An 18,567-nucleotide genomic window follows, 5' to 3' on the forward strand; every position below is an offset into this window, starting at 1 on the left:
CTGGAGCTGGAGTGCTTGTCCCAGTTGCTGAAAAGACCGAGTTCAGGTAGGTAAAAGGGGGGCTCTGGGGGGCAGCTGCATCACAGGAGTTTTTTTTAACCTTAATGCAGCAGCAGGGCTGGGGTGTGACACATGCACGAGTGCCCCCATGGGAGGTGGATTTCCATGGGAGCACTGGACAGAGGGTTGGGGCTAGTAGCGCCAGTGGCGGACCCGAAAAGAGGAGGTTCGCAGATGCTTTGGGCAATTTAGTTGCACAGAGCATGTAAGTATAGACATGTTTGTTATTTTTTTTATTTTTATTTTTTAAATAACCTTTACAATCAATTTTAAGTTTATAGTGCTGTGGTAGTTTTACAATTTAGTAATGCAACAGTGTACCCAAATTTTATATAATTCATAATGAAAATTAATTATATGCAATACAGTATATAATCTGGTGGTATTCAATAATGACTTTATTTTTTTTTTTATTTATATATAAAGGGAAAAAAATTGTGTATGCTTACATTTACTTTATCCACCAAAACAATCTCACAATCGTTGCTGGCCAATTTCCCGATGTTTAGACTAAGCGCACCTTCAGAAGAAGTGCAGTTATTTTTTTTATTTTTTTTGCCCTGACCTAAACAGGCCCACCTTCCCCCTCCACAGATACCAAGATTTGATGGCAGAGAATAGGATTGTTTAGGTCAGGACAAAGGGGGCAAAAAAAGATAGGTGCACTTATTCTTTTAAGAAAAACAGTTATCAGTGGCACTTTAACCAAAAACCTTTAAAACAAAATCCCATTATCATAGGTTGTTATTGGCACTTTAAAACCTCCCACCTTCACCTTTGATTTTCTGATCCCTCTTCCTGGCTGTGTTTACAAACATTCAGCCTATTTACTATGCAGGAGGAGATGAACACAACATTTAGGGCATTTACTTGTGGTCACTGTAGATCAATTACAGCCATCACATGGTACAGAGCCACTCTGATTGGCTCTGTACATTGTGCCTATGATCTGAGCTGACCAATGACAGCTGGGGTTCCTACCCAAACCAGGCACACTGGCTAACCAAGTGTGTTTTTTCATCGCTATTTTAAAATGAGGCACCAGAGGTACATGTCTACTACTCGGTTCGTTTTAAAACTTACGACAGTAGTGAAGTGGTTATAGTCCATTTTTAAAGTCTATAATTTAAGAAAGTATGCTCCGTTTTTTTTTTTTTTGTATTCATTTGCTTTCTCTTGTCCCCTCACTATGACCTGATTAGGCATTCATCTAAGAAACTGAGAAATACCTGATTAGGCATTCATCTAATAAACTGAGAAATATCTCCTATTGTAATTTAGTCATCCTGTCTTGATCGCTTCTCGGCCTTTTGGCTAAGATCATGTGTAGTATCTGTTCTTATCAGTTTCCAGAGGAGGCGCTGTGTCACTCTTGTTGGGGAGGGCCAGCAAATCCAATGGTGTTATAGTGCCTGGAAGGGCGGTACTCAGCAGGGACTATGCTGAGTTCCCCGACAGATAGACTGGGGACCGGCCAATGGTTGAGTCTGAGCCATCTGGAAGGGTGCTCCTGGTGAGGATGGGTGCTGCATCTTGGTCTGGCCGAAGGGTCGGGTCCCTGGCCTTCTGGCCTGGATTGTGGTAGCTCTAGCTACGGACAGTTATTTGGGTAAGAGAACGCTTACTCCCCTTTTGCTGGTGAGGGGGAGTGGTTAGTATCTACCCGAATGTCAAATTGGAAAGGGTGATGGGAGTGACGGTGGAGCCTTAGGGGCAAGGGCTCTCACCAAGCTCCCTGAACCTCATGCCTATTCTGTCTGCGGTGGGGGCTGCTGTGGTCTAGGCCGTGGGCCAGGGTTGGTCTTGAAAGCCTATGGAGTATGTGCCCCTGGAGTGGCAGTCCAGGGGTGCCAAATAATCACTGTGAGTGGCAGTCACTTTGATTTGAGGCACCACGGTCACTGCACCATAGAACACGCTTTTTTAGCACCTGCCTCTTGGGCCGGGCCTTTTGGCTAGGACCAGAGGAATTTTTTATTCCTGGCCGGAGGGCCTGGTCATTGTTCTACACAATGGCCACCTTTTTTCACTCTCCTCTCCACTATCCCTTCCCCACTTTCTTTTATTTATTTTGATTGATGCCTATGTTTGTCACGCTTTGTCTTTGTACACGTTTGTCTCACTGTGTGACGAATAAGGATGCGGGTCTTCGGGCCAGCCCTGAAAGTCTTGGGAAGGGGTGGACATAGCCTTTCGGCTTAGTTCGCCCTCTCTCATGGGGTCTCCCTTCGGGGGAGCCCCACCTAGTACTTGGGTGGGTTCTGTTTCGGCAGGTCCTCCAGAGAACGGGGTCTATCTGGTTTCGGCCAGATAGACCATTGTAAAGTACCTTTGTCCCCGTCTGGAGCCTAACGCCCCGGGGGATCAGGGAATTGGCACGTCTGAGTACCCGTTGCACTTTTTTGTGACCACTCTTTATGTGTGTGCACATTTTTTTAGCACCGGGTAAAGTTTTTTGGGTGTGTTATGCACGCCATAGGCTAAAAAGAAAAAAAATCCTGTCTTGTAATGTCACAATCGTGGGGCTGTTCTACTTGTATTTCTTGTTTAATTTAGTTATAGAGGCATGAAACATAATTGAAACTCAAACGTTGTTCTAGCCAGGCCTCTATCCTACCAGTTCCTCATTTATTGGTTACAGGTGACAGGTCCAGGAGCTATATACAGATTTTATCTGATTTGGCCATTTTATCATACAAGGAAGTCCTCGATATTTATTTTATTTATTTTCCTGGCTGTCTCTGACTTCATTACTTAAACTTGCTGACATGGAACAAGCAGAGTTCCTGCTCTGCATTCTTCTTTGGGATCATTGACTCAGAAACTACTGAAGCAGTTGGATCAGCAAGACAACATGCTGTACCAATGGCAGCATTATTATTTCCCTCTGTGACCTTCTCTTCCTGCCGTTTTCTCTTTCCTGTTGGTTCCATCACTTTGTAGCCAACTGGGAGGCTGTTTTTTTTCATTTATTGAAGCAACACATTTTAAAGAGATTCTGTCACCTTGGTCATTTAGGGCAACATAACAGCATCCCTAAACCCACCCCTCCACCAGCTTATAATCATCTTTGCAGATTTCCCCTACAGCTCTGTTATCCATAGCAGCTGGCTTAAAGTGGTTATAAACCTCACACCTGAAATATGAACAAAGCATATCCCTCTATAGAGTGTACTTGTCTCAATCCAGGGCACTAAGTGTCATTTTTGTCTACTACCCTTTCCTCTGCTATCAGCGGGAATCACTTCTGACAAGTTTCCCTGACACCAAGAGAAAAAAAGTGATGGGAGGGATCTCCAGCCTGTGATTGACAGCCTCTCCTCTGTTCCTGTGAGCTTTGTGAAGGGGGATGTGTCTCTCCCCTCCAATCAACTCTCAGAGCTCTCCTCCCCAAGCTCTGCAGTGTGTAGTTTCAACTCTCTCCGCCCCCCTGCTTTCTGAAACCTCAGACAAGCTGTAAAAACTCTGGACTTTGAACGGATGTAGAGAAGGCTGCAGATAAACAGGCCCAACTTATCTAGGAGGAGTAGTGTACCAACTGAGGCTAGTCACTTCACTGGGTATGAGGGAGGGTTTACAACCACTTTAAATAACCTTGTGTAATCTTTGATGTCAGCAGAGGTTACATTGTGTCCGTGATCTGCTGTCATGTGACATTTGGGCAATGGGAAGCATTGATTAATTTACAGCTCTGTGCTGGAATTAAAAAAAAAAAATACAACTGACTATCTATCGGACACAATGTTTATCAACTAAGAAGGGAAATACAAACTAAAGATGTTACTTTTGTATTTACTTTTTCATTCATCTGCAGATCAAAGGTATGAGATTCAATCTCCATATTATGTCAAGTTAAAACAACCTAACGTGTGTGTGTATGTATGTATGTGTTAAAATAAAATGTCTCTGTTTAATCCCTAACAGCCCTATTTAAAGTGATATTAATGGAGAAGTATAGCCAAAGCTCGTTTGACTGTACTACTTCTATGGATCACAGGAGTGCAGTTTGTTTTTGCACTCCTGTGACCCGCTTTCAGCAGAGAGCAGACTGAATCTGCTTTCTGCTAATATTACAGAAGGCGGTCCAGGCACCGCGTCATCATGACAATGAAGTCTGGATCCGCCAGGTGCCTGGACTGACACCTGTCTGAGCCAGCCGGTGTTTTATTTTCTATGCGTTTTGTTTGCTAATTTTTGTGTCTCACTAAGAATACCCTTAAAATTAAAAAAAAGCCTTTATTATTTTGTAAATAACTTTGAATTTGTACCAGAATCAATATTTTAATGTCATTTTAAACAGGACAGATTATAGAAAAAAGTGTACTATTGTTTTATAGTATGATAATTACATTTCAAGACCAATTCGGCAAAATTCAAACTGGGTTCCTGGTGTTTAACAAATGTTTGATACAGTAGCTGAGGTCTCAACTGGTCCTGGTTGCAAAAGTTAGTATAGGAGTGCAACAAATAAAGCTGGCCATACCAGTTCAGCATGGACTGGTCGAGATTCGTACCACCTATGGGCAGGCTGATTGTACCCAGGTTGATCGATCAACTTGGGTACAACCAGCCTGTTGGATTTTTCAAGCGATTATTGCAAGCAGCTATTCTAGTAGGGATGAGTTGAACTCTGTTGGAAGAAAATGATCAATCCAGGGCTGCCACAGCTTGGTGTTTATGTGGACCCTGTCCTGTGGCCTCAATTTTATAATGGACCATGGTCTGGGTGATACTATTTTAAGTCGCAGTGTGGCACAGCCTAGGGGTTTTATATGCCCTTGAAACTGTTCGGCCATGTTTGTGATTTACAAGAGAAGCTTCAAGTGGTTGTAACCCTACTTGGTGATTTTCAGGCAATCCCCTGTCTTCCATAATGCTGTGTGCTCCAGTGTGTGTGTACCTTATTAAAAAAAAGCCATTCTATACCTTATTTTCTAGCGGTGCTCACATAACCGGCCGCCTCTCTCCTCTCTCGATCTGACCGCTACAGCGGGAGGGGCAGAGAATCCACCGCTGATGTCAGTCGGGAGGAGGAGAGTGGCAGCTGGTCACGTTAGTGGCGCTCTAAAATATAGTACAGAACTGAATTTTTTTAAATAAACCACATACGCTGGGGCGCACAGCATTATGAAGACAGGGTATTGCCTGAAAAGTACAGTTATTTATTTAGCAGGAGGGGAGGGGCAGACACTGGTACGAGCTGACAGGCAGGGAGGGGAAGGGGGAGAAAGGACAGAGGCACATAAACTGACCACGGTGTCAGGCCTCAGCAGCAATGATAAACCATGGTCAGTTTACATGGGGAGGGCCGGACCAGGCAGGATCAGCCAGGTATTTCAGGTGATAGAAGGGGCCAAATGACACAGCACAAGCACTATGCTGTTATTCATGATCCTTTTTTTTTGGTTAACAAACGCTTTAAATTGCAGTGTAGCGAGTTCTGGGAATTGCCTGTGAAAGCATGATTTGGGGCAATTGGTACAAAAAAATTGTGAAGATTCTGAACATAACCTAATAATTACTAACAGTGGAGCATGTACATCAAATATGGTGATGTGTACCTGCTTCATTACAGTTCTGAAAACAGGTTGGCGGGTAGGCAGGAAGAAACTTCTTGACCTTTGTTGGAACTAAGTTCCAGCGAGCCAAGACTTAATAGGTGGTTTCCAGGGCCGCTGCTCTCTGAGAACAGGATTTTGTGGCTAACCAATTATCTGGCCAGTCTTCAGATTCTGTAGTGACACTGTCCATTAATGTACATAATATGCAGGTGAGGATAAAGTTTAGTTATTGTGTATGTACAATTTGGAAATAGGTCCACAAGACTGGAAATCTTTAAAACACATATGTTCAAAGGACAAGAGTTGCTCCATGGAGGTATGCACATGAATGGTAGCATTTTAGAAATGTTTAATCTGCAAATAACTGAATACCTCAGAACTCAGAAGTTTGTGCCTCTCATTTAGTGTGGAGAAGCCCATTAGGACCTGCAAGCTCATACAAATAGGTAAGATTTAAATTGGACCACCTTCTAAAGGATTGTGGGATAAAAAGTAGAATGGCAAGTTAAATAAATAACCTCAGATAATATAGGGAGAGAAATTGGGCGGGCTGCCTAATATGGTCCCACAACTTCAGGCTTCAGCTTCAGGCATAAAGTTCAAGATTACAGAAGGTTCTCTATGGGGAGAGGATTGCAATCTGCCGCCTCCAATCCAACCCAGGTTGGGATTTTTTCCCCGTAGCATGATATTTTCAGCTGGGCCAATTGGGATGCTTGGCTAAGTGGTTAGTACTTCTGACTATTAGCACTTAGATCTTCGGTTCAAATCCCAATCATGGCGCTACCCATGCCTTTGTGGCTTTCCTCTGGATGCTGCAGTATCCTCCCATACTCCAAAAGACATGCTGGTAGGTAAATTGGCTCCTGTCTAAATTGGCCCTAGTATGTTTATGTATGAATGTGAGTTAGGGACCTTGGAGAGTAAGCTGCTTGAGGGCAGGGACTGATGTGAATGTATTTGTAAAGTGCTGTGTAAATTGTCGGTGCAATATATACAAGGGGAGTCTGCTGAGTCATGAGGGCAAAAAGTTTTCTAAGCATAGCAGGATAGTTGGCTTGATAGAGGGCCTCATATGTACAAGTTAGTTTAATACCCAGATGGGGTAAGTGGTATGTCATCTAAGTGAACGGGAATGAAGTTTGTAAGGACTGGAGGTCATGTAGCACTAGGGTAAGATTAAAGTGATTGTAAATCTTAATTTTCTTTTATTAACATATTAAACCTGTTATACTTACCTGCTCTGTGCAATGGTATTGCACAGAGCAGTCCTGAACCTCTTTGTCTCGGGTACCCCCACCGGTGCTCTGGGCCCCTCCTCTTCTCGGTGCACCACCATGGAGGATGCCCTTCCTATGGGGGTTCGTTCACCCGTGTGCATCTTTTTTGACACAAAGCGTGACTCTCCCCATCCACCTTCTCTCTGCTCACAGGATTTGATAGTAGCAGGAGGCAATGGCTGCTGCCTCTGTGAGCACAGAGGAAGGAGAGAGCTGATGCAGACGGGCACAGTGCTGGATCGGGATTGGTAAATATAGAGGGGATGAGCGGTCAATACAAATACAGGGTCATCTTTTAATTAAATGCAGGGAATGCATTAAAGTAAAAAATGTTGAGGCTTTAGAACTACTTTAAGAGCCCTGGATTTTGATTGGTTGACTTCAAGACTGGAGACTTGTGCAAAGTAATTAATAGTGTGGAGTAAGTTGGGAGTAGAGATTTGGGTGGATATTATAAATAAGTGGACATTATCAGCAAAAAAGCTGAGCTTATGATGATAGTCAGTCAGCAATCTCCATCCCTTTAGTGTGTGGATATAGGCTGATTGCTGGCTCAATGGCTAGGGCAAACAACGGGTGAAAGAGCACACCCCTGTCATGTACCCCTAGAGATCGGAAAAGGCCTTAATGCCTTGTTTATGTATAGCTTTCAGAAGTAATGAGGCCCTACAATTGTTATTTGAGGCTTGACGGTGAGCAATCCGGGGTGGTTAGAAAAAGTAGTGGGGCACTTTTTACCATAATACAGGGAATACACTAAGGTAAAAACATTTGGACTTCATGACCACTTTAAAGTGGTTGTAAAGTCAGAAGGTTTTTTATCTTAAAGTGGAATTCCATGCAGAAACAAAAATCCCTGCATCTATAGCAACCAGCATTCTAACACTAACCTATCTAGTCCTGAAAAGAAAAAATCAGCATACATACCTTTTCTACAGGCGATCCGACCCGATCTCCAGCGGCAGAAGCTCTGATCCCACGCCGAGCTGTCAGCCGCAGCTTCGCTGTGTGGGCGGGTGCAGAGGACACATCCATCAACGGAAGCCCTATAGTAACTCTATGGGTGACGTCACTTCCCATTCATTTCACAGCTGTTGTCGAATGTGTACTCAGCAGAGCTTCTGCTGCTGGAGATCGTGTCGGATCACTTGCACAAATGGTATGTATACTGATTTTTTTCTTTTCAGGGCTAGGTAGGTTAGTGTTAGAATGTTGGTGGCTATAGATGCAGGGATTTTAGTTTTTGCATGAACTTCCACTTTAATGCGTTCTATGCATTAAAGCGGGGGTCCACCTAAACCGCCCAAAAAAATAAATATTAAAAGCCAGCAGCTACAAATACTGCAGCTGCTGACTTTTAATAAATGGCCACTTACCTGTCCCAGGGTCCAGCGATGTCGGCAGGCGACGCCGAGAACCCGCTCGGTTCTCGGCAGCTGCCGCCGCCATCCTAGGTGAGGGAATCAGGAAGTGAAGCATTGCGGCTTCACTTCCCGGTTCCCTACTGCGCATGCGCGAGTCACGCTGCGCATCGTAACTGGTCCCCGCTATCTCCTGGGAGCTGTGTGTTTCCCAGGAGACAGCGCGGAGGGACAGGAAGAGGCATAGACTCCCATGGGAGTCTATGCCGGAAGTGGGTGCAAATACCTGTCTTAGACAGGTATCTGCACCCCCCTCCCCCCTGAAAGGTGCCAAATGTGACACCGGAGGGGGGGAGGGTTCCGAAAAGCGGAAGTTCCATTTTTGTGTGAACCTCCGCTTTGAGATAAAAAATCTTCTGTATGCAGCAGCTCCCCTCAGCCCCCCTGAAAGGTGCCAAATGTGACACCGGAGGGGGGGAGGGTTCCGAAAAGCGGAAGTTCCATTTTTGTGTGAACCTCCGCTTTGAGATAAAAAATCTTCTGTATGCAGCAGCTCCCCTCAGCCCCCCTAATACTTACCTGAGCCCCATCTCTCTCCAGTGATGTCCACGAGTGCCTCGGCGGTCTGGGACTCTCCTTCTGATTGGCTGAGACACAGCAGTGGGCGCTATTTGCTCCAGCTGCTGTCAATCAAAGTCAGCCAATCAGGAGAGAGAGGGGGCGGGCCTGAACTCAGGCTCCATGTCTGAATGGACACACGGAGCTTTGGCTCGGGTGCTTGCTGTGGGGGCACTCAACAGGAGGGGAGGGGTCAGGAGACTCAAAGAGGGACCCGAGAAGAGGAGGATCCGGGCTGCTCTGTGCAAAGCCACTGCACAGGGGAGGTAAGTATAACGTGTTTGTTATTTTTAGAGAAAAAAAACAAGACTTTACAATCACTTTCATTTATTCACAATGTTTGCAAATACACGGATACTTTTTAGTGTTGTATCGGCACTCAGCCTTGTAACCCAGTACGTACTGTATGTGAACATCTTGTGTTTTTATTATAAAATTTGTAAGATTCTTTATAAGAATTAAGAATGAACTATATCCCATAGTAAATGATTGCGTTTTAGGGAAGTGGTTGCTTCTGCAGTAAAGACGTTTCTTAGAAACAGCAGAGATTTCTTTCTTAGAAACAGTGGTTGCTGCTAACCAAGCTGTTTAAACTGTAGGAAATTCAGAGGGGAAAAAAAAGATAAAAATTAGAAATGTTGTTGTGAGAAGGAGTATGGAAATGCTTGAGTGCTTCTACCTGTGGGATGGACGGTAGGGCCTCTTTCACATGGGCCGACTGATCGGGTCCACCTGTCAGTTTTTTTTGGATGGACCCGATCATACCATTCATTACCCTCCTATGGAGCGGTGGATGTAAAGTCCACCGTAATCTAAAGTTACCTTGTCACTCACTGGCTCTGTACTTGGAGTTTCAAGAATGAGACAGGATATACACTGCACAGCGCATGAACCATATACACAGAAGAGAAAAAAAAATCGCTAGTAGCTGGGAAAGATATTTTTTTTTGGTAGGAGAGACTTTGCATGTTTCTTCTGCCAAAAAACCCTTATTCCTAGAGAATATTTGTTGCAGGACTTTAGTTCTAATTTAAATGTAATCTTTTATTGTTTTTTTTCTCACACTTTAATTTAAAATATAACTAACTAATAAACTATTAATTGTTTTTATATAATTATTTTTAGTTGCTTACATAACGTTGTTTTGCAAGTAAGTTTAAAATGTATGGCACTTGCAAAAAATTTAGACTGCAGAGCATACTGTGCTTTCTAATAAGTGACAGCTCTACATTTATCTAAATGGAAATCTGTAAAGGTCTGTAGTAAAGTAAGAGAGGGAAGATTTAAAGAAAGACCGTCTCTGCCTTTAGTAGTTTGTAAGACATTGGTGTGGAACAAGCATGCTGCAGGTGACTTTGGGGTACAGACAGAACTCCTTATTTGTATACCTAATCTAGCTCAGTGACTCAGAAAGTACTGAGATCACTGAATCAGCATGACAGCCAGGGAACTAATATTTCTGAAGGATGTCCGTAAGACTAGGTTTACACCTATGCGTTTTTTTAGTGCGTTTTGCCGAAACGCACTACATTCCATTTAACATGGTTCCTATGGGATACATTCACATGTATGCATTTTTCAGCTGCTGCATTTTTTGAAAAGGGTTAGGGACTTTTTTCCCGCAGCCGATTGCATTTTGTGCATAATAGACTTCAATCGACCTGCACGAAAAACGCAAGTGTTGCGTGTTTGATGCGTTTTTGCATGCTTTTTGCATTTTATTTTTATTCTTAACAAACCGTGATTAGACGGTTGTTAAGGAGCGGGCTGCTGCTGCGTCCTTAACAACTGATGACTCATCAGATGTCAGCGGGATTCCCCAATGAAGATGCCCACAGCTTGGCATCCAAAAGAAGCTACTAGAAAATGCCAGTGCTGACTAAGGACCCGGGAATATTGAAGCAGGTAAGTATTGCAGACTTTCGTTCCCCATGAGATCTTTTGCCTAGGCCCTAGGTGGCAGCATTTTATTATTATTACTATTATTATTATTATTATTATTTGTTTTCACAGCAATAAGACCCAAAATAATATTGTGATTTAGCAATGCTGACTGAAAGCTCTCTACTAATTAATCTTACATTAGTTTGTTTTATGTTCTTTTGCTCAGACTCCTGGAAGAGTTGGCACTCAGAATTCTGAAACGGATCCTTCTTCAGCTCCTGGAAACACCGTTAACAATGAAAGCTCCTCTGAGGTCAGTTTTATTGTTTACTTTGTTGTTTGTACCTCTTAGTTAACTGTAGATTGCTTAATCCCAATTGATTTGAGCATGTACACCATGTTCCTTGCCAAAATTCATGATTGTCAAGAACACATTTACATTGGTGCACTAAAGAACAGCTCGTAAGGACTCTCCTTGCAGCCTTTTCACACTTATCACATTTAGGTATCCCTGGAAAAGGCAATATTACCCCCTTAGAAAAAAGAACCTCATATTGTATTGGTGTTAACAATTTGGGTGGAATTTTTTTTCTTTTTTCAACTCCATGTTTGTTAACGGACATAGGAAATATTTCGGCTTCCAGTTATACTGCCATTTACAGGAGGATTGGACTGTGGCAAGCAAAAAGCTTTAGTGCATTCCAGGATATCCGCACCTACTACTGAATGTCTTAATTCGGGCTCAGTATTCTGCATGGAATCCACCAGGTTTGTCATCACATCGCTTCAGCATCGAGGCTGTCTGGCTTCTGTGAACATCGAGGACACGTACCTGCATGTCCCCTTCTTTCTAGCACATTAGTGTTTTCTGCAGTTTGCTGTGGGTCCCTTGCACTGTTAAGTTTATTTGCACCTTGGATGTGCCTGGTCCCAGTACTATCCCTTATGTACTCTCGTGGCATCCCCAGTGTGTGCAGCTTAGATGACCTCCTGGGGAGAGAACAGTTGGCTCAGGCTCTGTCCCCAGACATGTGACCCAGACATTTTAGTTGCTCAGATGGATCCTGAACCTTCAGAAATTGTTGATGGAATTGACTCATCATTTGGAGTTTCTGGGTCTAGTCCCTCAAGATTAACTTCTCATCCCATGTTAGTACTTTCCAGTCCAGGAGTAATTCTGTTTGGCTGAGGAGGAGTCTTTATTAGTTTAGGGAATTTAGTTGTCAGGGGAATCATACCCCGGTGTTTGAGGCAGTTTAGCTGTTTCTGCAGCATTGAACCATTCTGCTGGAGGGTCATCCGATCCAAATACAGGCATACAGTGCCATGGCATTGTTTGGATCCTAGCCCAAGCCTACCTGAGCTGTCCCGCCAGGCCAGCGTTTGAACTCAGAGGTGTTCTAGTGCTTACGTCATATATGGAAGATGCTGAATATGGACCTCCTGGTCTCCAGGTTCAACAACATGCTGTGGACAGTTTTTTGTCTCCAAGTACAGGAATCCTGTATTAAAAGCAATGGATGCTCTAGTTTCTCCAATGGATCAGTACTCCCTGATCTATTCCTTTTCTCCTCTGAAACTTTTTCCTTGTCTGCTTTGCAGGATCAAGATCTAGGCCATTTCGGTGATCCTCATTGCACTGGATTGGCCCAGATGGATGTAATACTCCAACCTGGTAAAACTCCTGATGGATGCTGCATGGGCTCTACCTGATCATCTGATATCCTGCTTCACATTTGCTGACTTTAGTAGTATGGCTGTTGAAACCTAGGCTCTGAGGGACAGGTGCATCTCTGAATCAGTTATTCTCACATTGTTAGAAACTAGGAAGTCTACTTCTTACAAGGTCTATCATGACATCATGGAAGGTGTACGTCACATGGTGTGAATCTTAGGGGCTTCTACCCTGGAAGTTTTCCCTTGGGATGAATCCTTTTTTCTTAAACCTGGGTCTGGACCAGTGTTTGCTTCTCAGCCCTATCAGGAGTCAGGTTCCTGCACTTGCTATCTTGTTTCACATTCTCTTTGCCTCACATACCTTGATTAGGACTTTTGTACATGGAGTCTTCCATGTAGCTTCCCTGTGACTCTGTAGGATCGGAATCTGTTTCTCTCCGTGCTTCAGAAACCTCTGCATGAACCCATTGGATACTTTCCTCTGTCTACTGCCACCCACAAGGTGGTATTCTTTTTAGACGTCACCTCTGCAAAGCAAGTGTCTGAACGGGTGGCCTTATCCTGCAAGAACCATTTTTTCTATTTGCTTAAGGACAAGGTTGTGTTGAGGCCAGGACTTCCTTCTTACCCAAGACAGTCTCTGCCTTTTATCTAAATCAGGGCATTTGTTTCTCTGACACTCACAAATTTACTCCATTGTCTGTGGTTCTGTAAATGTCTATCTCTCAGCCACTGCTCCTATCAGGTAGGCTGATTCCCTTTTTGCAATACTAAACGGATCCAGTTGGGCTTCACTAGCTTGTTGAAAGCATAGAAGAACACAGAGGGCGCATAGGCTTTGCGCATTATCCTCCAATACATGTTTTTATTTAATCAAATAGATTGTTTCACTAGCTTATTGTTCCATCATTTATCGGTGGCTCAGACAGGCCATCAGTCAAGCTTATGGTCTCAAGGATCAGGTTCCATTATTTCCTGTAAAAATGCACTCTACTAGATTTGTGAGTGCTTCTTGGACCTTTGGCATCACAGTACATGGCTGCCACCTGGTCTTCTGTTCACATGTTTTCTACGTTCTTCCAAGTGGATGTTGAGGCCCCATCTGATGGGAGCTTCAGGCATAAGGTCTTTCAGGCGGTTCTTTGAGCTGCTGTAGTCCCCAGTTCTCTATTCTTTTCTTGAGTCTGTTACTGTTTATTTTTTGCTCAGTTGTCTGTTTTTGGTTGTCCCAAATGTGAAAGACTTCCTGGATCCCTCAATAAAAAAGAAAAGGGATTGCTGTGCTTTCTGTAAAATCCTTTTCTTAGAGTCCATTGAGGGACACATCTCCTGTGTTTATATTCATGCTCTTGGTACTGCTTTGCTACAAAATGGAGACGTGCCAATAGTAGTAGGTGTAGTCTTGGGCTGGGCTGTAGTTTTTATGTTTGCCAGTGACCAATCCTTTATTAGACAGTAGTATAACATGAAGGTGAAAGACTTCGGTGGACTCAAAAAGGAAATTGATTTTATACCAAGTACAAAAATCCTATATTCTTTCTCTTCCTTTCTTGCTTTTGTGGAAAGTGAAAGCAGGTTAGCATATGTCTGGACTCTATTGCGGTATCCTGCATTGGGTAGATTTTCCCCCACATGCTGTCCAGGTGACAGGTATTTGCTGGTGACAGGAAGTGAGGAAAAATCTCTCCATAGAAGACAAACAGTAATAAAAGTACTTTTATAATAGAGTAGAGCGTATCAGAGTTGTATTCTCTTCATTTTGGCACTTGGCCCTTCTTTCTTGGCACTTGGCCTTTTTAAAAGCAGTACTTCATTCTGCTTGAGTGTAAAGCCTGGTACCCACCACTAGTTTTTGTTTTCTTTTTTGTGTTCAACCCAGCGTGTTGAATGGAAAAAGGACAGCTCCGGTTGGTGCCACTGTACTAACGATCTGACATTAGTACAGCGATCTCCCCTGCTGTTCCTTGGTGACATGATAGGGGGATGCCCCCCCGCCAGAACACTCTGGTCAGCGTCCCAGCCATTGGCTGAGCGCGCTGATTGGGAGCTGTCGGCTGCTGGTTTTCCAGCATGCTCGTCCGACAGAAGCTGACCCGGTTGCCTTACACACGGGCTGAATGTCACCCGTTTTTTATTGAACCGACTGTTGTCGCCCGACATTCGGCCCGTGTGCTTTAGTAAGAGACTTTGGTTGGTGTAGTGTAAAGTGCCTGTTGTGCTATAGAGACTATGGGGTTGATTTACTAAAGGCAAATAGACTATGCACTTTGCAGTTGCTCCAGAGCTTCGTAAATGAGGTAAAGCTTCCCTTTGCAAAGACTACCCAATCACGTGCAAGGAAAATTAAAAAAAAAAAAACAGCATTTTTGCTTTCACATGATTGGATGATGGAAGTCAGCAGCACTTCTGCTCATTTACTAAGCTCTGGAGCAACTGCTCTTGCAGAGTGAAACTGCACTTTGCAAAGTGCACAGTCTATTTGCCTTTAGGCCCCTTTCACACTGAGGCGGTGGGTGCGTCGGCGGTATTTTTAGCGGCACTTTACCGTCAATTTCGCAGCGCTATTTGGCCGCTAGCGGGGCGCTTTTACCCCCGCTAGCGGGCGAGAAAGTGTTAAAACCACTGCAAAGCGCTGCTGCAGCAGTGCTATGCCAGAGCTATAGCCGCGCTGCCCCATTGATTTCAATGGGCAGGAGCAGTGAAGGAGCAGTGTATACACCGCTCTTTCACCGCTCCAAAGGTGCTGCTAGCAAGACTTTTTTAGCGTCCTGCCAGAGCACCGCTCCAATGTGAAAGCCCTCGGGGCTTTCACATTGGAGAGACTGCAGCGGCTCTTTCAGTGCGCTTTGCAGGCTGCAAAGCACCCCAGTGTGAAAGGGATCTTAGTAAATCAATCCCTATAAACCATAAGCCGTATGCCCCGTACACACGGTCGGATTTTCCAATGGAAAATGTGTGATAGGACCTTGTTGTCGGAAATTCCAATCATGTGTAGGCTCCATCACACATTTTCCATCGGATTTTTCGACACACAAAGTTTGAGAGCAGGATATAAAATTTTCCGACAACAAAATCTGTTGTCGGAAATTCCGATCGTGTGTACACAAATCCGACGGACAAAGTGCCACGCATGCTCAGAATAAATAAAGAGATGAAAGCTGTTGGCCACTGCCCCGTTTATAGTCCCGACATACGTGTTTTACGTCACCGCGTTCAGAACGATCGGATTTTCCGACAACTTTGTGTGACCGTGTGTATGCAAGACAAGTTTGAGCCAACATCCGTCGGAAAAAATCCTAGGATTTTGTTGTCGGAATGTCCGAACAAAGTCCGACCGTGTGTACTGGGCATTAGTCTGCTGAGCTCTCCTTTCTCTGGGAATACAGGCTAATTGTTTACCTTTTTGTTAAAAAAAAAAAAAAAACTTTATTTGTTTTTGCTGTTTTCAGTACAGATCAATAAATTATCGTTTTTGATTTCTCATTTGTTTTTTTTCATTTTGTATATAGGCAAAGCTTTATTTTTAGCTTTGGATAGTGCAGGGACAACCATTGCCACTGCCAGTGTATTTTTTTTGCTGTTTGTGTATCATTGTGGAAATTTCCCTTAGCCTCAAACTTTCTGTTGTGAGAAGAAATCTCAAAGTGATGGAAATTCTCTCCCTAAAGCCTAGTACACACAATAAGAAAATCGGACGAAAAATACCGCTTTCGAAACGATCGTACGACAATCGTCCACAGCTTTTGAGAGCCAAACATGACAGTTCATGCAAAATTATCTGAAGGGACCCTGGTTGAAAATCTCTGCTTTAGACTGTTGTTCTGGAATGTGTCCACTTTGGAAGATATTCCCTTACTTTTTGTTCTGGGGACATTTTTCTGTCTCAGCAACAATAGTCATCAGTACAAATAAAGAGAACTCTCTCCCCAATGGAGATACAGACAGCAATAAAAATTCAACAGAGGGTCTAGCCAACCTTCCCCTAGAGATACTCTTTACTTTTTTAGTTCCTCCTTAGTAACTGACACATACACTAAATCCATTCAGTTTCTACCTGTATTTCACACAAAAAAAGTCTACAAAAGATATATAGGATAATGAAAATGTACAGAAATGTGTTTTCAACATGTGCTTCATCCATGTGAGATAAGTTGTGTTTATCAGCTAAGATGTTGTGAAGAGTACCTAAAGACATGTCATTTCACAGGGGTTCATCTGTCCCTTATGTGTGGCCATGTTTGTCACTTCCACTGAGCTCGCTGCACATTACCAGAGTGAGCATGAAGAGACAGGAACAAGGAGGCCGCAGCCACGTAGTGACCTACCTGATGCAACCGTGGGTCCTTTATGCTTCTCAAAACCATCTGAGTAGATTGTTCAGTTTATCTCTGCATTATTTCTCCAGCCTTAGAAGCGCTAATCTTATGCTGTAAAAATCATAGAGGCCTTTTAGCTTGGGTGTTCTTTTTTTTTTTTTAAATCAGTAGTAGCTTGAGTGTTCTTTATTTTCAAATCTACACACTGCAGTCCAAAATGTGTAGCTATATGCATTAATCCTGTGTGCCCTTATACTGCTTACTGCATTTCTTCAGCTGGCCTCTATACAGTATAGTTGATGTCTTTGCTTGTCTGCTCTGGCTCAGGTACAGCAGATTACACAAGGAACTTCCTGTGATTGATGGGCTGAGGAAGCAAAGGAACAAAAGAACAAAAAATATTTAATGGATACAGTTTTTTACTTACTTTAAACAAAAATAGGATCAGTTGATATAAAAATGTGTGTGTGTGTTTTTTCCTTTTGGCAACCAGTTATGAAGGGGTTCCTATATTATGGTGTTGTCTTCATATTTGTCAACAATGTGTACGATTGCCTCAGATACTGTAGCTGCAGATTCTGCTAACTAAAGCCGGTTTACATCTGCAGTGTGCTTTAGGTGCGTTTTTACATGTGTTTAGTGGTGCTGAAGGTTTTTTACCTTTTGCCCCAGTTCACACATATGCGATGCGGGAATCATCGCAATTCCAGTGCCAGTTCCCGCATCGCATCTCCCTCGCTGCAGGTGTGAATACAAAGTTAATGAGACCCCCAGATCGGTTCGCAGATCACAGTGCGAACTGTGACTTCGGACAGGAATCGGATCGTTTGGGTGTGAACACTCATGCGATCCGATTCCAGTGCGGGGGGCAAAAAAATGTTCCTGCACTGTTTCGTGCGAATCCAATGCGTGTTTAGCCATACAATTGTATGGCTGAACTCACATTGCACAGACATCACATGTGAGATGCACAGCAATGCGGTACGAAGCACATGCGATGCCTGACATTGCATATGTGTGAACCCAGGCTCAAAGTGGTTGTAAACTCTTACATTAAGGGCCAGTTCACACCATAGAAATGCAGTCCGGATGCGCTCCAGATGCTTTATGGCATGCGCGTTTTTGATGCGTTCCAGTGTGTTTTTGGTGCGTTTTTGATGCAGTCCAGTGCATCCCCCCCCCCTTTTTTTCCCTTAACCTTAAATAAGAACATGGGTGTTCCAGTGCATTTTTTTTGTGTGCGTTCCCGTGAGTTTTTAATGCTTTTTACAGCCTTCCAGTACAGTTAAGTGCAGGAAAAATGCAGCATGTTCTACTTTTTTTTCTGGAACTGGAACGCACTGGAACTGCAAGCACTGGTGTGAACTATGCCATTGAAAACCATATAATCTACTTTCTATGCGTTTTTGATGCCGAAAAAAACCGCACTGGACTGCATATGGTGTGAACTGGCCCTTAGCCAGTGAAGGGACTATCCTTAGGTGATACAGAGATGAAACAAATCCTCCTACATGAGTTGTACCTGTCTCCCTGCAGCCATCTCTTCTCTACATCCATTAGAAGTGCCGAAATATAAAGCTTGTCTTAGAGTTCAGAAAAAAGACAGCGGAGAGTTTAAGTTACATTGCAGAGCTCAGTGAGGAGAGGTCTGAGAGCTGATGGAGGGAAGGGAGACACCCACCTTCACGCAGGAACAGAGCTGAGGCTGCCGATCTGCTGGAGGTCCCTCCCCTGTCTCCTTTTTTTTTCTTGGTGTCAGGAAAACTTGTCAGAAGTGATTCATGCTGAATGCAGAGGAACAAAGCAGCAG

At 43.6% G+C, this 18,567-nt stretch overlaps 1 protein-coding gene and 1 pseudogene across 2 annotated transcripts in view; both read left to right on the forward strand.

The window, feature by feature from the left end:
- The window catches only part of LOC141132124 (early endosome antigen 1-like), a 186,968-nt gene that overhangs the window by 22,849 nt on the left and 145,552 nt on the right, over positions 1-18,567 (forward strand). The window contains exons 2-3 of one of the 2 annotated variants that reach the window (XM_073620180.1): positions 10,991-11,077; positions 16,649-16,777. In XM_073620180.1, coding sequence (XP_073476281.1) covers positions 10,991-11,077; positions 16,649-16,777 — 216 coding nt within the window. The remainder of the gene's footprint in view (positions 1-10,990; positions 11,078-16,648; positions 16,778-18,567) is intronic. The other variant, XM_073620181.1, reaches the window with a different exon arrangement.
- LOC141135837 (U2 spliceosomal RNA) lies at positions 1,355-1,521 on the forward strand (annotated as a pseudogene).

The sequence above is a fragment of the Aquarana catesbeiana genome, linkage group LG03, assembly GCF_042186555.1.
Source record: "Aquarana catesbeiana isolate 2022-GZ linkage group LG03, ASM4218655v1, whole genome shotgun sequence".
In the NCBI taxonomy this organism is placed as follows: domain Eukaryota; kingdom Metazoa; phylum Chordata; class Amphibia; order Anura; family Ranidae; genus Aquarana; species Aquarana catesbeiana.